This window comes from Dermochelys coriacea, chromosome 7, assembly GCF_009764565.3.
Source record: "Dermochelys coriacea isolate rDerCor1 chromosome 7, rDerCor1.pri.v4, whole genome shotgun sequence".
In the NCBI taxonomy this organism is placed as follows: Eukaryota; Metazoa; Chordata; order Testudines; family Dermochelyidae; genus Dermochelys; species Dermochelys coriacea.
The window spans coordinates 109,425,688-109,448,713 of NC_050074.1; the positions used below are offsets into that span (position 1 = coordinate 109,425,688).

General features: G+C 37.2%; 1 protein-coding gene across 7 annotated transcripts in view; it reads right to left on the minus strand.

The window, feature by feature from the left end:
* Window positions 1-7,952: 7,952 nt before the first annotated feature.
* Window positions 7,953-23,026, minus strand: part of LOC119858585 (SEC23 interacting protein) — a 39,835-nt gene continuing 24,761 nt past the window's right edge. For 4 of the 7 annotated variants that reach the window (XM_043519219.1, XM_038409561.2, XM_038409563.2 and 1 more), the window contains exons 13-19: window positions 20,767-20,964; window positions 19,953-20,108; window positions 18,981-19,083; window positions 17,759-17,944; window positions 16,600-16,762; window positions 12,423-12,523; window positions 7,953-9,116 (exon numbers count right to left, since the gene is read on the minus strand). In XM_043519219.1, the coding sequence (XP_043375154.1) occupies window positions 12,442-12,523; window positions 16,600-16,762; window positions 17,759-17,944; window positions 18,981-19,083; window positions 19,953-20,108; window positions 20,767-20,964 (888 nt within the window). In that variant the 3' untranslated portion in view covers window positions 7,953-9,116; window positions 12,423-12,441. Of the gene's footprint in view, window positions 9,117-12,422; window positions 12,524-16,599; window positions 16,896-17,758; window positions 17,945-18,980; window positions 19,084-19,952; window positions 20,109-20,766; window positions 20,970-23,026 lie in introns of those variants that run through there. The other 3 variants (XM_043519218.1, XM_043519220.1, XM_043519221.1) reach the window with 3 other exon arrangements.

Below are 23,026 nucleotides of genomic sequence, written 5' to 3' on the forward strand. Positions count from 1 at the left end.
CTTCCAGTAGTACACCTTCTCACTCTCAGCTTCTTGTGCCTCTTGCTCTGAGCTCCTCATACGCACCACAAACTGAAGTGAGCTCCTTTTTAAACCCAGGTGCCCTGATTAGCCGCTTTAATTGATTCTAGCAGCTTCTTGATTGGCTGCAAGTATTCTAATCAGCCTGTCTGCCTTAATGGTTTCCAGAAAGTTCCTTATTGTTCTGGAACCTTCCCCATTACCTTACCTAGGGAAAAGGGACCCACTTAATGTGGGGCTAATATATCTGCCTTCTATCACTCTCCTGTAGCCATCGGGCCAGACCCTTTCACACAGTCTGTTGATTAAAAATAGAGTGAGATCCATATGCTATTACTTTTTACAGATATATCCATTTCCCTGGGTGCTTTCACAATAACTACAAATGCAGAATATTAAAAAAAAATCAAGTTAATAATATAAGGAAACATTCACACCTAATAACTGACATACTGGCTGGATCCTGTAATATCCTGAACCTTATGGAATTAAGACCACTTTACTGAATTAAGTTAAATCTTATTGAATTAGAATTAATACCTTTGGGTTACATTGTATTAAAGATGCAGTTGTGTATGTGTTATTGTGACATTGTATGCATCTTCTCTAGGAGGAGAGGGATGCTAATGTACTTTGTCTCTTATCAGTCATTGGAAGCCATCCCCCTGGAGAGGTACACAGGTATGAGTTCAAAATGGATTTTCTGGAGCCCAACAGACAAAGAAAGGGTTTGGGGATAAAACAGCCTGGTTTTTCAAATTGGCTCAATGTTTTCTTCCTGTTCCAGCAAACAGTCAGGACCCGTGATCCACAGAGGGCCCCAATCCTTAGGGTAGAGTCAGAAGAACTGGACCTGCTCTGGCCCCATAAGACTGGGTGCTTGTTGTGAGCTGAACTTGTGATGAACTTGTGACCACAAAGGAACACCCCACCCTTTGGGTTTCAAGGATTGCTTTTGCCAGAGCTCGTATTAGATTTGGGGTGATCTCCAGTAATGTTAAGTAGAATGTGTGTAGGTTATTTTAATGTTTTCTCTGTAGTGTTTTTACCTTAAGAATAAAATAGGCTTGCACAGAATGAGCTGTGTGCTAACTTATAACTGTTGACAATCACTTTATCAGTCTCTGAAGGGAAAGCACGTAGGTGTGCTTGGGCAACCTTCATCTGCTGGGAACAACACAATGAAGGCAGAGAAGTGTGCAGTCTGGAAATATCTATCAGAAGGGAGTGAGACATCGGTCTCCACCCAAGAAAGGCAACAGCTGGGGAGCTGGAAGCCTGAGAGTGGCTGCCTTTACTGGACCACAGAGAAAGGAAACAGGTGCAGCTGTCCTGAATTCTGATTATATTAATCCTAAAATCCAGCTCTCTTACCATACGCTTACCTTTAACTCACCTCCTTCCTCAAATGCCTGAATAAAAATACAGGCAGGCTTGAAGGTTAACAAATCTGGGCTTCATCCCATGCCACAAAGCATCCTTCCTTTCAATTCCCTTGGGGGAAACAAAACAAACCACCACACACAAATTGCTATTTACCATTACCCTTTATTAGAGGCTTAAACTGGGTTTCTGTCCAGATTACTGTTGCTTCTCAACTAAATCTGAATTAATTTTCCCCAGCTGGGATTATGATACACAATTAAATCTGCATATAATACATCCACTGCATTCATCCCAAAAACTAGTTTTGCAAATCAATCAGAAAAGGCAATGCAGTTTTCATGGTTCTTGATAGGGCCACTCTTTTCATTTTTGAAAATCAGGATTGCATGCGTTTCCTCTCAGTCTTCTGGTTTCTTCTCCAGTTGTCAGAGACTTTCCCTAAGAATATTTGTCAGCAGTTCAATACATTTATTAGCCAACACCCTTAACAATATGCCCTTTTTCTTTGTAGCTATTTTAAAAAGGTCTTTTAATTTTTTAGATTTCTATTCTGTTTTTCTGATCAAGCACAGACCAACGTGCTGGTGGTTGAACCCATGAAGTGTGTGTTTGGGTGGGTTTTGTAGAGCCAGGAGACTTTCAGTTTGCGATTTCATACTGGAAATGTCACATGTGATTTCACCTAATAAAATTGGTGGTAGATAGCTTACCAACTGCTGCAAAGTTAAAGCTGTCTGTGGAACCTTACCTATGCATTTCCTGGCATTCAATTTTTTTTTTTTAAAGTAACTACAATATTTTTAGATACACGCTTGGTTACTGTAGTAATCAGTGGCAATAAAAAACCCTACAATAGAATATTTTTCTTTCTTAAATTTATAAGACTTTACAACCCTTAAAATTTGTCTGGGAAGTACCATAAAATTAGTTATTTCTATTTTTTCCCCAACATTACTTTTTAACAACAATAAAAATCTGGTTACTTTGAAAAACAGTACTCACCCAGAAGCCAGCACCATCCTAATTTGGGTGAAGAAGAAAAAACCAATTCATGAATAGGCTTAGACACAAGTACATACTGCAGTAATGTGCTGGTGCAGAAAAAAAAGATAGGACATGCCTGTAGCATTTTAGGAAACTTTTATAACAAAATCACATTTTTTTTTTAAAACAGTTATCTCACACTAGCCTTATTCTATTATTCTGGCCCAACAGCCAAAATTCTGACTTGGCAGCACAGCACAGAGGAACATGTGACATTAAGGGGTGTGTGTGTGTGCGTCCCCTTTACTATTAAGTTGCTGCCTCTCCGTGTGTGTGTGTAAGTAAGTTGCTGCCTCTCCATGGCTGCATAGTAGTAAAAGTCACTGAAACCATATTACACCAGTTCATCAGGAGTAGTGGTTTCCTATTCACTGCTAGGTGCAATAAGTGTTGGCTTGTAGTCTCTTTGGTAGCCAGGAAGGCTACGTAGACCACTATCTCCTGTGTGCTGCCAGGATTAGTGAGGGCAGATGAAATGCTTAAGGTAACAACCCTCCCTTTTTAAAAAGTCCAGGGGTTGGTCACCACACATTCATTCTGGAGGACCCTAGCCTCTACAATTCAATTCCTCCAGCAGTTTGACAGCATTAAAAGAAAAAAAAAAAAAAAAAAAAAAAAACAGAGCAAGCCTCAGAGTGTTGCCTAGAGGATAGAGTACTGACTTGGATTCAGGAGACCTTGGTTCTATTCCTAGCTCTGGCAATGGCCTGCTGGGTGACTTTGGGAAAGTCACATCACCATCGTGCCTCAGTTTTCCCATCTATAATGGGGATACTGACACTGACTTCCTTTGTAAAGCACTTTGAAATCTTCCGATGAAAAGCACAGTATAAGTGCTTGATATTAAGCTTTGTACTTTCATCCATGACATTGGTAATGGACAAATTTAAAATATAAGAATCTAGGGACTTAAGGGCCAGATTTTCAAATAAATTAGGTCATGCAATTTTGTCACATAGCATGACTGAGTGTGCCAGTGTGAATACTGTATGATTTGTATGCAAAAGTGCGTGCCTAACTTGTGGAAAATCCAAACTAAGAATTCTAACAAAGTTTAGCACAGCAAGGTGCCTGCTGTAGTGTTTTGGCCAAGATTTTAGCACTGTAAACCCCTGTGATTTAGAACCAACGGCTATACAGATTGACATGTTTCATCCATTAGATTGATATTTATATTAAAAAAAAGATTCAAAAAAGGGTCAGGTGATAGGAGGGAAAGTACTACAATTGAAGAAATCTACCATATGCTGTTTGTAACAGCAGAGAAACCGAGTAGAGGTCACTGATAATAGATAAGTAAACAAGAATATCATCCCTGGAAAGCTGAATATTTGTACATTATGAAGAGGAGGTTAATCAGAAAGTGTTTTTGTAGATAAAGGAAGCCCAAAAGTAGTAGAAGATTGATCACAGTATATTTATATTATTTTGACATAATGATGGACAGTTTTTAAAGAAGGAAACTACTTGAGAGTGACAGAGAGCTGGATTTCTTAATCTGTTGATCAATATACAAGATCAAAAGATGTTTTATGTTTAAGATCAAGAAAGAACAGGAAGAACTAAGAGTAAATTTTCAGTACTATGTGAGACTCAGCAGTAATTCTATGTTGGAGTTTACTTACAAGGACACTAATCCAAGTCATAGTGTTAGCTCCTTCCCCTACTTGCCCTGGCAGTGGATTCTATACGTTGTGAACAGGTAGGACTGAGTGATTAGAGTATCACACAAATGGAACCTTTTTGCAGGTACATTTACAAAATAGTAGGAAATGGTGAATACAAAACAGCAGACAAAGGAATGTTAAGTACTATGCATGAAAAGGATTTGACTGGAATTGAGTATTTTCCAAAAAAATCCATTTAAAAAATTGTGTTATTTAAATAAATATATCTGAATAAAGACCAGAGCTGTTCAGCAAAGATAGTAATAACAGAGAGCAATATGCATTACCTGGAAACTGGGGGGGAAAAAAAAAAAAAAAAATTGAGGATGAGTCTTCTTAGCATTCCTTGTATCCTTTCCGTTGGGATTTTCAGAGTAAAAATTGGGAATTTAATAAAATATATGCGGTAAAACTAGTGATTTTTACCTTTTTTCTCCATTTTTCAACATCTTTGGAGACTGGAAATTATACAATTATCATCACTTCAATATTAGAGCTCATCTCCTCGATACTTAAATTCAAATTATTAAAGTTAATTTTTCCTCCCTTATCTTTTTGCAAAAATCCATGTCACCTTTTGTATTTTTAAAAAAGTGCCTCAATGATTTTTAATCCACCCTCAATTTTCAATCTCCCCTTGCCAACACACCCAGCATTCAGGACCAATTTTAAGAAAATAAAACATGGATACACAGTAAGGGAAAAAAAACAAACAAAGGAAACTTTACAGTTTCTGCTTCCAAGTGAAATTAGCAAAAAGATATGGTAGTATCGTCTTGAGGCTAGAAAAGCCTTAAAAGTCAGTAAGTCACAAAAACAAGACCACTTACATCCAGGTCTCTTACCAGCAGTAAAAGTTATTTCTAAGGAAAATTGCAACAGGCAAGTTCACACAGGTCAGGTGAGATAGCTGAAAACTATACAGAGACCAACAAGCTTCATATGATCCCAGAGTAGTGTCAAGAAATTAAAGCCCAACTAGTTACAAAGCCTTTTTCTCCAACTTTTTGTTTGACATCAAATGCTATAATAAGCCCAGAGACGGGGGAGAAAAAAAAAAACCAACAGAATTTAGAAGGGTTGACATTATACCTTACTCAGTAAAATTCAGACACAAAACAGCCATAGGAAAGGGCCTTGATGAACTAACCACTAGGAAACAGAGACCAGTAAAATTAATTAATTAATTTAAAAGGCTTAATGATTACTATCAAGTATTCTAATATTAAAGTTTCAATATTATATGCTTTTCTGCCCTTTCTTGGTGCTAAATTATTTCTAAATGTAAGTAATGGGGCCCAGATACTTTGGTGATGGCCAACTTAGAAGTATGTGTGATTTCTGTATCCTCTGTCAGATGCAAATGGTGCTTTCATCAGAAGACAACAGATACAGAATTAGGGGAACATTATTGAAATAGGTTACTAGGTTAAATCATTAGTACAATGACAACCTTAGAATTATTACATGGGTAGTTCAGTTCAAAGCTGATAATGGGATTTGAAGAAGTGAGAGAATAGGAATCTAGTTCAGGCTGACAAGACAAGTGATGTAATATGCTGAACTGGAGAATATTAAGAAGGGATTATGAGGTGGCAGTTGTGTGTGCGAGATGACTATGTAGATATAAAGAAGCCGTGAGGTAGTATAGTAACACTGCACTAGGGTGCATGAAAGAAAAGAAATCAATATTAGAAGGTGAAGATGAATTTTATTTGATTGGGTAAAATCTTTTGAAACAATCATAGTGGAAAAGCAAACGGATTTGCATTTAAAGAAAAGTAAGTACATGGAGCCCAAACCCTATCTCCATTTAAGTCCATGGAGTTTTTCCCTGGATGTAAATGGGAGCAGGACGAAGCCCATAACATAGGGTGCACCAAATATATTGTCTTGAAGATAACACTTTTATAATATTTATATAAACCTTTTAAATGGTTATATGTTTATTATTCTGAAGGAGATTTTCTATTTCAACAACAACTAGAGGCCCCAGTCAGGAACAAGGCCCACACCATGCTAGGCACCGTACAAAGTCCCCACAAAAATGCCCCAAAAAGCTTACAGCCTAAGTAGCTAATAATCCAGAGTTCTAAAGGAAAAACAAATATCACAGGAGTCAGTTATAAGGTAATATAACTCCACTCTCTTGCCAGTGCCCTTTGTTCCCCATAGTGCATTTTCTAGTGCTCTGTTCCTGCCTAGATTTAAATGGCTGTTCTTTTCTGACATTATGGGGTTCCATGTTTATTGTCTCTCTGACTTCCAGATCAGTGTGCTTGGTTTACTAGAAAGGATACTTGGCCTCTAGAGGGTAACTCTGAAAATTGGATTTGAAAAAAAATCAAGATGGGTTTTCCCCCTTCTTCTACATGATTAAAGTTTCTGTTGGCCAAATTATATCTCACTCCCGCCAAATGTTTGTAATGTTGTGGATCACCAACAGAATTGTTTACTAAGTTCTAAGTTACAAGATGGAACAGGATTTAAAAGCAGAAACTTCTGTCACTGCAGTAAGCAGAAATGACTGAATACATACAAAAGAAAGCATACATACAAGATGATTAATGTGCAACTTTTAAAAAGTCACTTTTCAGAATATAATTCACATTTTAGGTGGTTCAAATGGTGGAGATTCCACATGAGTCTAAGATCCCAGTCAGAATTTTTTCCCTTGAAATAATTGCTTATCTCAGACTATCAAGACAAAAGAGTTAAAAAAAGGTTACATTCCTTGGAATTAAAAATAGTTAATGGATTTAAAATATTCAAGTTCAAACAAACATATCTATTTTAAGTGACTAACTGCTTAATTTGTTTTAAACAGTAATTTCCTTTCACAGTAATGAACAAATAATATACAAGCAAAAAGCAAGCTGAATTCCCAACAGCATCTTCCCTTAGATTCAAAGTGATAAGTCATATCAAACATCCTCTGGACATTTTTTTCATTAAATTTATTTTGTTCGCCTTTATGTACTCACTTTAGCACAATGTACACATTCAACATTTTTCAGAGTAGCAGCCGTGTTAGTCTGTATTCGCAAAAAAGAAAAGGAGTACTTGTGGCACCTTAGAGACTAACAAATTTATTTGAGCATAAGCTTTCTTGAGCTACAGCTCACTTCATCAGATGCATTCAACATTGTTGTAGATTCTTGAAAACCATATCATCTTTCATTCTTTGGTATTTTATCCAATACTATAGGCTACATGATCTGAATACCAATTATACGGGTCTAAAAGCACAGCAGTTGAACATGGGTCAGTCGGTCCTAAGAGATACAGACTCCAGAAAAGGTGTTGGTTGATATAGACAGCAGGACGGTGGCCATGGAAGTTGGAATCCGCTAAGGAGTGTGTAACAACTCACCTGCCGAATCAACTAGCCCTGAAAATGGATGGCGCTGGAGCGTCGGGCCCATACCCGGCCGTCGCCGGCAATGAGAGCCGCGGGGGCTACGCCGCGACGAGGAGGGCCACTGCGGTGCGCCTTGAAGCCTAAGGCGCGGGCCCGGGTGGAGCCGCCGCAGGTGCAGGTCTTGGTGGTAGTAGCAAATATTCAAACATTATCTTTAATACAGAATTTACTGAAGGGATTGGGCTTTTCCACTCATTGTGCCATCAGCCAAGAGACTGGTCCATCCGACATATCTTGGCAAAATGTATTCTAGCTTAACAAAAAAAACTGAAGGGAAACTACTGTAGTATATGTAATCCTGAATATTCAGAATGAGAGAAGTGACACCAAAAGCATCCAAGTTCCTTCTCATTAAGTGAGAGAACAAATCATTCATTGTTGAGATAAGTACAAAAGCTTGCAGTAAAGATTCATTGGCATTACAGTATCTTTTAATTATACTAACCAAAATATACACACAAAAATGTGCATTTTACATATACTCAAAAAAGTCACTGTGTTCCATAAGAACTTACTAAGTAAACATTAGCAAAATGTCCTTACTGCAGTAACAGAAGCAAATATTGTTAGCACTATAGGTTAGGTAATTGCATTAAAGATGCTGCCAGAAGAAAGCTACAGAAGCCCAGCGTTCACAGAGACACTAATCCAGAAGACCTCACCCCATACAACTCCACTGTTTTCACTAGATGAAAATAGAATATGGATCACAGATCTTGGCCTTGGCTATTACATTTAGCTCCAATAAGCTTGAAAGAGGCTCTACATTCACATGCCTTGGAGAGAGAAATTAATTTTCTGAGGTCAATGTCATAATTTCAATTCCCAGGTAGAGCAGCCACGAGGCCACATGAACTGTTAATTACCAAAAAGAAATGTAGTTTGATTCTTCCCTCTTTGTTCTCTACATCAGTTACATTCCAAGAGAGGTGAATGCTGAACTGGCTGTAACAAATCTCTATATTTTCTATAACAAAAGATCATTTTATCTCCATTGCAAAGAAGTCAGAGGGTTAAAAAGCTTTTATAAAATCTCAGCACTGAACTCACAGTAGTAAGAAAGTCATTCTGGCTGCTGATTTTAGCAAATACAAAAGCTTGATGTAAAGCAGCTTATAACTAAAATTCACATTTTGTTTTTAAAAGTGGAAACGCATTTTTTAAAAAGAGCAGATTATTGCTGTGTCTCAACAAGTCCTTTCTTTAATAAAGAACATATTGCCTTCATAGAAAATACATGTTTGACATCTAACAGACAAGGTAGCTTGAGAAGAAAAAAAATAATTTGCATGCCACAAATATTTCTTCACTGGTCAAATTTTGGCAACAGTACAACTAAATTTCAATAAGAAGATTAAATGGTGTCATTCCAATTATGCTTCCCAAACTGCGGTGCTGATAATTTTAAAATTGTGAAACACTCTTGAATGAAACAAGAAGGTATTATCTAAATCAAAGAGTTCTGGACTGAAGAAAAAAAAGCCATTGTGATTCGGATTCTTGCCATGTGTGACTAGAGAAATACTGGAGGTTCCTCAAAATGTTTTGTCAGCAAGCCTGTTGGAGCATTAGATATGCTGTGCAGAGAAAAAGAAAAACAGGAAAGGTGAAACTGAACTCTCTCATCTTGCAGTAGTACTACTATGTTAAAACTAAACACACTTACGTTTATTTTCAAAGAGAAAAAGATTAAAAACCCACACACGCCACTCATCATTTTATAAAAATGTAATACCCTAAGGTCTCTTTCCCCATTTCCCCATTCCCCTCTAAACACCACCACCACGAATAGGATTCATTCTGGTGATGGGAGTTATGATTGCAAATTAGAGTGATGGGAGTACTGCAATGTTGCACTAATGGGAGATTTATGTTAGTCCCCCACAATGATGATTGAATTCATTCCTAAATATCAAAAAAATTTATACTGGATCTTGATTTCTGATCATGGGATCACTGGAAAGTTGGATTACCTACTGTGCCCATATCTGTAAGCATACCCTTTAACTTAACTCATTTTATAGGATGTGGTGGGGCAGCTGAACACAGAATTTAATAGCTCTGGCTTTTTATGAAGTTATATTAACTTGCGTATTGTGCACTTTGGAGGACAGACTACGAAAGAACTAAAAATACAAGTAAGGCATAAAGTTGCCTGGAAGAACTCTCTTATTACAAATATTTAGAGGACACAAAAATGACAAGCAAGTGCAAATAAACACTAAGATTACAAAGTAACATATTACGTAAAAATGATTAAATCTTAATGTAACGTACATTTCTATTCAACCAAGCCATATTGGCTATAATTCTGTTATTCTAAGCACGCAAACATCCTACAAAAAAATCTTGTGAACTTTACAATATTGTTTATCAAAGAGTAATTTCAAGAAGACAAAGCAGAATACTCTGTTTAGGGTGACCAGATAGCAACTGGGACGGGGGTGGGGAGTAATAAGCGCCTATATAAGAAAAAGTCCCCAAAAAACTGGACATCTGGTCACCCTAGTCATGTTAGATGAGAGGGCTGGAAGATTTTTTCCCATGGTTTAGATGAGTTTAGTCACAGCTGACTGCCAAATCTTGGGAGCTACTCACTGATTTTTATGGGAACCCAATCATGGCTAATATTTTTTTTTTAAATCATCAGCCCAGATGAAAAAAACCCACAAAACACACTGGCCCAGCCTTGTCAAAGAACAGTACACACAACTACACTCACACCTCCTCGGACACTTCACACCAAAGACTCTCTTTCTACTTTCAAAAACACTTCACGCCAACTATAAGAATAACAACTGCTTAGATTCTGCAGAACATGGCTGGTCATGCTAGCCTGAAAAAAATGCTTACTTTTCCTAGAGGAGCAGGATTTTGCAAAGACTTTTTAGATAGTGCAAGCAGAGAGAGATTTCTCGTCGCTGAAATAAAAATAACAAATGTACCAAAGGGCCTGGACTGCTTTGCCATCCAGGACATTACTATTTGAAATGTAGTTTCACATGCTTGCTGGCTAGCCAAGCAAGGGATGGGAAAGCTCCGAGCAACTCCTGAAGCTGCTGCAACTGTACAGACACTCCTGACTTGCTCAGTAGCAAACAGCAATAGACTGTGATATACTGTACATCCATGCTCTTTCCCATGAGCGATACTGTGCATGCGTCTTAATGAAAGTGTGTGTTCCAGGTACACATCAGAAACCAGGAATGAGTTTGTTGTGGAATGATTTGCCACTAAACAAACAAAATTATGTAGAGTTTAAAAACAACCATTCTGTAGCAAAAACAGGTGAGTAAGGATTTTAACCTATAAGGACGTAATATAAGAGATAAAAGCCAAGAGTGCAACATTACAACTATGATGATGTGAGATGCTATAGATAGCATCTTGACAATTGATATAAGCAGCTGTGTTGCTAGGCAATAGTTTCAAATGCGTTTTTCCTTTTGCTACACTTAAAGTGCAGTCAATCAGCTATGACATACTTCAGCAGAGCAGGACTGACATTAGGCTGGTACACTACCCCCAGCTTTGGCAATCAGCTAAACCGGCTATTTAGTACACTAGCAGTAGGAACATTCTGTTACAAAAACCTATTAAGATTGTACAGCAGCAGTACAGGCATCTGGGATACTCCTGTGGAAGTTCACATACTCTCCCGCAGATTGAGTATTTTGACCCTTGTCTGTGCTTTTAATAAGGAAGGATACTGTCCTCGCTTGATTTTATTGTTGATACGTCTGAGAACAAGGAAAGCATCAAAAGCTGCTGTCTAAAGAGGGTACTTTCCAGAACATTAAGTTTTCTGGGGGGCAAAGATGATCTCTCTCTCTCTGTATTTTAATGCCTCCATGTCCATAATAGTCAGTACCTGAAAATGGTATCAAAGCATAGCATGAACATGAACTGTAACATTCATCAAGGCTACGTCTACGCTACAGACCTTACAGCGACACAGCTGTACCTCTACAGCTGCGCCACTGTAAGCTGCTCTATGCTGAAGGGAGAGTGTTCTCCCATTGGCATAATTATACCCCCAACGATTACATAAGTACATAATTACACCCCCAACGCCAGCAGTAGCTATGTCGGCAGGAGAGTCACCCAACGACATAGTGCTGTCCACACTGGTGCTTTTGTCGGTGAAACTTATGTCAGTAAGGGGAGTGGTTTTTTTTTCACAATTCCTGACCAACAAAAGCTTTATCAACAAAAGTGCCAGTGTAGACATAGCCTGAGTCACTGCCAAAGAGCAAGAAACTATTTGTTTCATTAATTTCTACAGCTCTGTTATGTCTTAGTTGCTTTGATTTTAACAATTAACACAAAACCCAGGAAAAAACAGCAGGATACTAACCAAAATGATATTTCCATTATCACCTCCAATTCAGACTCTGGCTCCTAGTGCTCAGTGGAAGAAACTCTCAGAGTGAGGACCCTCAGTTGGGATACTTACTACTTTAAAACTGATATGTACTAAAGATATTTTTATTCTGAGATGTACAATATACAGTTTATTATTTTGGTTCCTTTTAAAATAAGCTAGTGTCTTTTGGGGGAATTATTTATGCTGCAGTTCTCAAGTTATATTGCTTGTATTTCTATATTATGTATTTGCCTGGGCAGAACTCTTTAGAAGGCAAGTTATTCTACTCTCCCTGTCCCCTCCATACTATGCACACAAAAACTTTCATCAATCGGTGGAGATCGTTATAGCCAGAACCACAATTTGCACATTGCAGCAACATTACATACACTGTAACTGCCTGTTTCACACTGTAAGCTTTGATGGGAAAAGAAAAAAAAATGGTCTCCAAAATCATGTTCACTAAATTATGCTGGGATTTAAGTGCATACAGTTTATATGAGGGCAAAAAACTTACAAATTCAGGTATCTACACATCAGTGTTGCAGCTGTTCCGGACTGATATTCATAGTCCTATATATTTCTTTGAGAAGTAGCAAAGCTGTGTCTTCAGATTCCCTATGAACAAAAAGGGTCTGTTAGTTTTTTTATAACCAACATTCTATTGCTTGAGGCAAGTCCTAAGAGTTGTGCAAATATTGCACAAGCCCCTCTCATATCCTTGCAAAGGTGCCAGAAGGCAGCTGAATGAGAGAGAGGTGTAATTATGACTATGATTATGATCTACATTAAAGGATGTTTCCCTCTAAGGAATGCTGTTTATAGATTGCCAATACACAGTTAAAAATGCAAAAGAAATTATGCGATTGCTCAAATATTTACAGTGAGATTCAGCATACAGGTCATAACCACATTATACCCTGATACCCCTCTGTATATTTGGACCATACACATTAAAATAAGCAACAAACTTTCAGGCAAAGGGATCAATGTCAGGGTATCCTCATCCTGAAGGTTTGGCTCACTTCACCGATGTCTTCCTGAGAAGACTTTTTAATTTGAATTCTTGGGTATTACTCACTATATTCTGCTCTTGCTTACTCTGATTAGGTACTTTAATATGGCTTAGTCTATTAAAGTAACAAATCTTTAGATAGAAAAAAATAACTACAGACTGCCACCTTGTGGAAAACCAACTACACAAATACTATTCATCATAAAGATAAAAAATCCAGACAATGAAGGCTTGGGCAGAAGAAATCACCACCATTGGAATTTATTATTGATTAGATTAGAGAAACCCAACCACCAGAGCAAACTGTTGATCTGACTGGCATACATCAGGATTGGAGCCACGATAAGAACACCTCCTATACAATCAACTGTCAATTTACCACCATGTAAACATTATCAACATTAAAAAGCCCCATTAGATATTACTTCAAGTCCTGTGGTTTAACCACTGGACAACATTGCCTATTTCTAGACATAATTTACATTATTTCTATGAAGTTTTTTTCTTTCCAATAGTCAGAAGACATTTTAGTGTAGGGTGACCAGATGTCCTGATTTTATAGGGACAGTCCCGATTTTTGGGTCTCTCTCTTATATAGGCTCCTATTATCCCCATCCTGATTTTTCACATTTGCTGTCTGGTCACTCTGTTTCAGTGGCACCTGACAACTACTGCAGTAAGCTACTTGTGCTTCTACTATGAAAATTATAGCAAAACCACACAGTACTAGTTTTACTCAGCAAAAAAAAGGCCATTGTTTTGAAGGACCAATTTTAGTTTACTTTTGTTTTTCCAAATACCAACTGGTCTTTGCAATAAGAGAAAAAGATACAGTTAACTAATCATCTGGATGTTTGAGGATCAGCTGTTCATGTTTTACACAAGTCATGTTAGCTATCACATGCAGTTTACATACATGTCAATGTCATCCCACAACCCATGTCTATTCAAATGTACTGTGGTAATAAAATGCACAAATCTAAGATACACAAAAGTGAGAAATTAAATATGCATAAGACTGAACACAGATTGGCAGCTTTTTCCTTTCAACGGGTTATTGCTTCTCATGCAAGTCACTCTATATCCTGCACCATCTGAAATGCATGAAATTAGTTTTTGTTTTTTTAAACTATTGTTTTAAAACTCAAAATCCAGATAAAGTAATGGTGTTTTGCATGGCCAATTACACAATGGAATTGAAATTTCCCTTTTTGTCCTAAAAACCATCTTTGAAACCATTGTGTACATCAGCAGTAAAAATCATAACAAATATCAAAGCTTTGAAGGAAGATGCATTAGTGGCAATTCTTTTTCTTTATTTTGTTAAAATCTGATGACAGAGCATTAATATCTTGCAATTTTATTCCCACACAAAGTAAAATAAAGTTTTGCTACTTATTGTGCTCTAACATCTCTTCAGGAATGGTTGCATTTGAAAAGCTGTAGCTGTCAAAACAAATATGGTATCCTTGCTTAGCCTTGAAAATGATCTTTGCTACATTTACCTTTTTTGAGCACCAAGTTCAGAACAGGGATAAAGTCAAGGCAAAGCATCATATGAGAGATAAGAATATCAATTTGTTTCTTTGCAGAAAAATAGCAGTTCTTATTTCAGAACAAAATGATAATGCTACCTAGATAGGCACATGCACTTTGGAGAGTGACATTCCACGATAACCCCAGAGAAAAAGATTGGTTTCTAAAGAACGGGATGATTTCAGAATACCAGGGATCTCACACCTTCTAAAATATCAGCTGAAACTCTAGGTGTAGTAGTGCAAAACATGTCACCTGAAAAATAAGTCATACTAGAAATAGTACTATTCAGCCAGGTACAACATGATGTCCAAAAAAGAAAAAAAAAGTGTTGGCCATTTAAATAACAATGAAAACCATTCTCAGCTTGTGCAGGAGCAGTGAAGGACCATGGTGGCAGATGATTAAGGATGCTGTTATAAAAGGTTGAAGCTAAATTCATGCCAGGTTCAATTGAAGTAGCAATGTTCAGAGAGACTAGCTAGATGACCTAGTTGGATAACCTAAGTAGAACGTCTCAGAGATGTGTACAGAACTTCATGTGGCTGAACACGGCCAATATTCTACGTGAGAAGAGTCTGAGACTGGAAACAGAGGCTGACGCACCTCTGCTAGGGTGCTCATTAACAGGACCTGGAAGTTGTGAGTTAGCCAAGTACTGCATTTAGACATGGCTCTCTTGGAGGCAGCCTGCTCTAACGTACCAGTGCCAAAAGAAACAAGAAGCCAAATGGTGGTTTAGTCAGCTTTAGATAAAAGCCAAAGGACCTTTCAATAACGAGTTTGATACAAAAGATCTTGCTAGTCACAAGAAAAGATAGCGGCAGAAGGTTTGATTAAGCGTGGAATACTATGAGTGACCAACTTATATTTCCAAGAGAGTGTAAGGTGGAGGTTATTCCAAGTCTCACTCGGAGAGAGTCAGTACTCCTCAGGAAAACAATTGCACACATACAAAACAGGAAATGACTCCCTAGAAAGGATTAAAGATCTAGAAAATATGACTTACGAGGAAAGATTGAAAAATTTGGGTTTGTTTAGTCCGGAGAAGAGAAGACTGAGAGGGGACGTAACAGTTTTCAAGTACATAAAAGGTTATTACAAGGAGGAGGGAGAAAAATTGTTCTCCTTAACCTCTGAGGATACAACAAGAAACAATGAGCACAAATTGCAGCATTAGGAAAAACTTCCTGTTAGGGTAGTTAAGTACTGGAGCAAACTGCCTAAGGAGGTTGTGGAATCTGTCACTGGAGGATTAAGAACAGGTTAGACAAACACCTTTCAGGAATGGTCTAGTTATTACTTAGTCCTGTCCTGACGGCAGGGGACTGGACTAGATGACCTATTGAGCTCCCTTACAGTCCTACACTTCTACAATTCTATGATTTTACTGTAGTATCTGAGCGTTTCACAATCTTTATTCCTCTTCACAACACTCCCTATAAGGTAGGGAAATGCTATTATCCCCATTTGACAGATCAGGAACTGAGGCAGAGACTAAGGGTAAAAATTTCTAAAGCACTTAACTGACTTCAGAGCCTAAGCTAATTTGCAAGAATCCCTTTAGAGTTTTGTTATCAAAATGGTTCTTTGGGACTTGCCCAAGTTCATAGAAGCCTGTGCAGAATCACCAAACCCAGGGCCCCACAAGTGCCAGGTTAGATTCTTAACCACTGGACCATTCCTCCTCTTTGTAGTACTGTATCAAAGGCAACCTTTCTTTCACCACTGTGCACCAGCAAACCCATGCCAAAACTGAAGGTGCGTACTCATTAGTAAAAATCAAACATAGCTTGTATTGTTTCTAACCTATTTCAACAGATATCCTCTTTCTACCACTCCTGGTCAGTATCATACTGAGAAAAAATCCTGTGTAGAACACTGCTATTTCTGTCAAAACTAAAAAATACAATAAATAAAATAATAAAAGCCTAGAAAATTAAGCTCTATGATCCTCCCAATCTTCATAATGAAAATGCTAGAAACAAGTAGTAGCATTCTTGTTATTGTCATGTTGGTCACAGATAAACTGCACAAAATAAGAGGAAGAGGACTGATAATTAAGTAAACTGAAGTAAATACATATAACTACATTGGAAAAGCAAAATTTGTGGAATTACAGAAAAAAATACGTAATTCTTACCAGTAACACAAATGAGACTGTAGAGCAAAAAGGTATTCATTGAAACTTTCTATTGGTTTTTCCTGTAGAACGTAGTCAATACGACGTCCTCCATTTAGCATCCCGACTTTTATTAAGCAACCCTCTTCCTTCGAAAGATCTGGACTTTCGGCAATCTTTTCAGCTAGAATTGATAGTTTTAACATTGAAGTCAGTCACAAGCTCAACCTTTTATTACTGCCTGATCCTATGACTATAAACGGAGGTCACCATTTTCTACATTAGTTTCTGGGAAGACAGTAGTAGCCTCAACTCAACTGTGGAATAAAACACAAATAAGTCCTTTGCTGTTTTCTGTGTGGTTTATTATTACAAATGGAGGTCTCAGGTTCTTTTTATTATAAATGTAAATAACAGTGCAACCTTGAAGCACAGAGTCTCTGCAAGACATTAGATAGGTAATTAAGAACCACGTCTCACTATCCATTCATGTAGTTTCATTTTATCATGCAGCAGTGTGGCTAATAACCATAAAAATGAATTGTTTCAATCTGTTTCAGAAATGACCATACTTAATTGATTGTGTGAGACTAAGGAAGTATTTGTTCATTCTACCCAGAAATAACAAAGCATACAATGGTAAATAATACCTGTCAGATAAGTGATAGCAGGCAGAAATCAAGCCCCCAACCTCCCAAGAGATGAATGTTTGTAGAAGACAATATCTATGACTTAGACACAGTGTTCATTTCAGTTTCTCCACATCCACTCTTTCTGACTCTTGTCTTATTACTCAGCTTGGCCTTCTAGGCAGTAAAGCTTAATTAAAAAGCAGAAATCCCACAGATGTTAAATATTTGTTTACTCATTTTTCTTACAGAAGAGTAAAGGCAAGACATTTAGAAACTTGCTCTTGACATCAAGCTCAATTGTAAAATTACAGTAATCAAAGCCTCCTCTGAAGTAGGTGCTGTTAAAGTTTAATTTAATAAAAGGCAAGGAAATACAGTACCAAATACAAAGAACAACATATTAAGAATCTGAAAAAGTATGTTTTCCTGGACAAGATCAAATTGTAATTAACGAAAAATCTAACATTTCTAACGTTCATTTGAGCTTTGATGCTTCCACAAATATGAGATTAGTGTACTAAGAGAATATCAGTGAAATATCAACCTACCTTCTACCACTTGTTTTTCTTCTTCCTCTTTAATTTGATTAGCTACCTTCTCCAGTTCTGCTTGCAGCTGAGTTGAAGAGGTATGAGCACGTGCAAATTCATTAAGAGTCTGCCAAGCGCTCTTCAAAGAGCTGATAAAACCCTGTTTTAGATCTGATCCCATACGAGAGAGAGAATCTTTCAACTCTAAAAAGATCACAATATCAGAAGGATTCTTAGTGAAAATGTTACGTGAACACACATACAATTTTTTGAAGGAAATACGAGCCAAAGGTACCAATTATTGGTGCATATATGCCCATGCCTCTTATTCCTCTTGATTAAAAGACGATATAGAACTCGGCATCTTCACTATGAAAGCTGTATTTTGCCACCCGTATTTGAAGTAGATGCTGTTAAAGTTTAATTTAATAAAAGGCAAGGAAATAGAGTACCAAACATGTTAAGAATCTGAAAAAGTAATGTTGGAAATGGCCACTTCATCCTAACCAGATGATTTCTTCCCAGAGCTCCACAGGAAGTCAGAACTCCCTCCACGTCCCTGATAACCTAACTTGGAAAAAGTTTCTTATAATCCTGAAATGTGTCAGTTTAACCAAGAGCATGTGAGTTTGACACAAGAGTCAAGAATCCAATCCTATTAACACCCCAGATACTGCTACTGTCTCAGTAAGGATCTTTTCTTGACTAACCCACAGTGACACCAAGCAGAAAGGCTGGCTAACTCAGTAGCATGAGGATCAACATCCACCCAGGGTGGGTCTAATTTTTCAACTATATTTGGGAGTGGCAGAGTTGCAGGCATTAGAGGACAGAGTTGGGGATCCAGTTAATTTGGCTACTACTTCTTATACTCAGAATCTTAAATTAATATGAACAGGACAATTACCTGCAACTATTAAAAATACACTTCCAATTAGCAAAGTTACTAGTTGATGATTGTAAGAAGATCTCAATTAACAAAAAGGCTAATATTTTCAAAACTAAACAGACGGTGGGTGCTCAATTTGAGACACTTTAAAACAGCCTGATTTCAGAAAGTGCTGAGAACCTGCCCTTTGAAATTCAGCCTCCTTTAAAGCATCTCAAGTTGGGTGCATGAGAAGTAAGACACCCAAAATCATTAGTCCCTTTTGAAAATCTTGACCTACAATATTTGATGCATTAGAAAATCATAGACTATACATATACGGTAAAATATACATATAAAAAAACCTTTTACCAAGATGAAGTCTTTTTCTGCCTTTGTGGTGTGGAATGAGAACTGGTTTCATGTCCAAGTCTGGAATAATCATAGGTTCTAACCTATAAGCCACTGGGTCAAGCTGCAAATAAAGAGAAAGCCAGAATAACTAAAATTATTTGACGTTTAACAATCCAAAATGTTAGTGACATTTCAGTTAAAGAAACCTGTTGACAATTAGTGAAGATAATTTGTAGATTCTGTCTTTTTCAGTTAACTCAAGAGAGCTAATGTTTAGTTAAATTGTAAATTACTGCTGATTCATTAACACAATGAGTGTTTTCATTCTCTTAGGTTCAGAGACTCTAGGAGAGGGACATGATAGCAGAGATGAACATTATTTTGCTCTAGAACTGGATTAACATAACACATCCAATGCACAAAAGGATCTCTCTTGCTACAGAATTAGCAAATATCAGTAACCATTCAACATACCACAAAACTTTGCAATACACTACTCAATCGTGTTGAAAGCAACAGAGTCACGATAAAAACCTCAAGATTTTCCCCAGTTTCCAGTATTTCATATAGCTGGTATACTGGTTAGTACCATGACAAGATGGGAATGAAGAGAAGGATAAATCTATTATTTTACAATAACTATAAAGAGTTTCCATAGCTCAGTGTGAGAAAGTGGCGTAGTGGAGGAAGACAAAGAGCACTCAAAGTCAGATGACAGAAAACAGATTCTCAATAAGATTATTATTTTGGCTTTGGAAAGCGAAGAGGGCAGGTGGCAAGGTAATTGGGCTAAGTATTAAGTACATGACTTGCAACCAGCTACTTATTTTCTGAAGAGGTTCAGAAATAACTGAGGGTGATTGCAACGTTCAGGGGATGATGACTGTTTTAAAATTACTTTTGGTGCGTTAAGAAGTTCAAATGTAGTTTTCCCACCTTCCTTTCATCTAAATTACTTGAAATCCAATCTCACAGGTACTTCTCACTCACTGGATGGTAAATATTGAAGAATCCCTTGCAGGTAGGAAGTCTATAGTTCTCATTGATATTCTCCACTCCTCGTACAGAAAGGAACACACCGATTGGAGAACCCAGGGCAAAGAAATTCTCTGGTTCGAAGTCTAGCACACTGTAAGCCACAGAAACCTAGCAGCACAAAGTAACCAAACAAAATAAATGCCACCTCAAATGTCAGGCAATTCACTTTAAGCCTAACTAAAAAGGAAAAATGGTGACTGGCTCAGCAAACACCCAACAACCCGCTAGTTTACGCTGCAGGGTGGTAGATATTTGCTGGGATATTCTGCCCATATGGCTTACATGGAGAAGCCTTGCAAAGGCACCTTAAAAAACATACAGGAAAGTATATGAGGATAAGTCAAACTAACAGGAAATATTTCAGTGTATTTTCTTAAAATGAAACTTTAGATTAAGAACAGACCATTCAAATTGTAGGTCTACAATGATGTAGAACAAAGGTAATGTGTAAGCATCCAAAGAAAACCCAAATGACCATTCAACACCATGGCAGTCCATGTGCTGTAATTTAACGTAGGAGACCTTGATTTGGGAATGGAGCCAGTCCTAGCCACTCTGAAGGGGTGAAATTAATTGTGGTGGCCACGTTACCGAAAGCAAAGCCTAATGCTAACTTTAACAAGCCCTCCCACACTTATAATGGAAAACAAGAAATACCCAAGTTCTTTCACATGACTAGAATGAAATGGGATGTTTTTACTTTTTTTGTTTTGGTTTTAGTATATACCACTATTCTCAAATAAGATGTTTTAATTAACAATCTTACCTGGCCAGTACCAACTTCAAAATACTCATAGTCAACGTTCACAGAAGAAACCAAGGCACCAACAGGAAGTTTTCTCTTCGACCGCGCATGCAGGCTATCCGATTCCGAAGTGGCAACAGAAGTAACTGCTTCTTTTGCTTTCTGTGCAGCTTCCTGAGTTTGCACTGCTTTTTTTTCTGCTAATGGTTGTTTCTTTTCCTGTTGAAACAAAGTTATCAAAACCTGAAAAAGTCTATTGGTATGGCAACTTTTCTCAGTCCCTATCTTGGGCTTTCAGATGTACCTTATGTATTTACAATTGGTCTGTTTCAGATGCCAGAAGCACACAAACACCCCCCCCCCATCCCACCCATCCTTTTTTTTTTGCCTCTTTCTATCAACCTTCCTTATGGAGCACTATGGGAACCTGTACAGAGAATTCTAGGGCACAACTAGCATGAACACTCGCAGGAAGCCAAACAAAATACCACTGCATGAAAACTCACAATATGTGCCATATTACCCAATGAAGCAAACACCACATTTTTTGATTCTTCTAGTTGGTAACTGGTTGCCAAGTCACTGAATGTGTTAACATTTATTTTAAGTTTATGTTAAGAATAGTGATAGAAAATAGATGAAAGCATTCCTCCATCCATCAATCTTCAAAACAAGTATTGTTTATAGCATGAAATCAGTTCAATATTTGAACAAATGAGGCAGTTTTGTTCATTCTCTTTTAAAAAAAAGCACAGAAAGGGATTACTATGACAATACCAGCTTATAGTAGGAAACCTGAGTTATAAAATGATTAAACTGCAGACCACCTCATTCTGTATTAAGTGCTGTAAGAACTGATACCGATACTGAGCCACCTAGAATTAGTAGTTGGTAGCAATCTAGAATATTATATCATCAATGGATTTTCACACTGATGACCAAAAGCTATTCTCAAGGCTTGAAAATCAACCATTTAAAGAAGGAAGTCATTTGGCATTGCTATTGAAAAAACAAACACTTTTTTCACAAGCACCAATTAAAACACAAATCAGTAAATGAGATTATATTTAGAACTAGTATAAAAAAACTGAACGGCAAACAACCAAAAAAGATACAAGCATTAATCAGGGGAGGGACTAGGGTAGAGAGAGAAACTTTCGCCTCTAAGTCATACATTCAAATCTAGCTCAGACCAATAGTGACCACAAGAAATTATCTGACTGCAGTTCGGTGGCCTACATTAATTCGGTGGTTGAGTCCAGCTCCCAGTCAACAGAACAAAATCCACCACCACAACTGGCAACAAGTTTGGCAATTTGAGCAAGGATAAAATTGGCAAAATGTGAAATATCCTTTTACCCTCCAAGTTAGGTATGAGGCATGTTGCAGAGATGCCATGAAGAAGTTATGCATGCTACATGTACTGCAGCTACCTGTACTGTGCTTCATTCTCTTTTTTTTCCATACAGTATTACATTTTAACATTGTAGAACCAGTTAGGAAAGGCTTTTTTCTATAAAATTCAGTTTTGCTTTCAATTCAGAATGCCAAACCACATTACCCTAGTGTAGACTCTACAGAAGCATGTCATGTGTGCAGTGTGGAGATCTACAAATATAATAAATGTAATAAAATAAATTTTTATTGCTAATACACAGAAATCAGTTTTTAAAAAAATTCAATCACATTAACTTTTCCCCTTGTTAAAAAATTGGCACATTCCTAAGATGCTACAGATAAGATCTATAAATCTGGTATAATTTAAAAGAGATTATTTGGCATTTACTGGAAATTCTTCAGTGATTTCTTGCATTTTTCTTTTGCTCATTGTTATTGCAGTTAGTGGGGGGAGGGAAGGAAAAATCAAAGATTCTGACAGAACCCACCTAAAAGGAAAAAACAAGAACTTGTTTTTCTCCAAAGGCTTTTATCTCATTGATCTATATATTTGATCTTTACTTAGACAAATAAACTATAATTGTGTCTAATTTACTGAAATATAAACAGGCAAAACATTATTTAAAAATTAAGTTAGTCAGTTTAGTTTCTGATAAGAGGGTGCAATATTTAAAGTCTCTCTCAACATTTAGGGCTTATCTTTCCAAAAAGAGTTTCTTGTAGGGTTCTATCCTGTCAAACCTCCTGCTTAGCAGCCACACATGTATAGTAAGAGAGATGTTTTTAGCAGTAATACCAGTAGTTTGCTGTTGACATTTTTATTTCTACTTATCAAACTTACATTTTGAGTTTCCTTGGTTTTTCTAGTTCCTGAATGAATTAG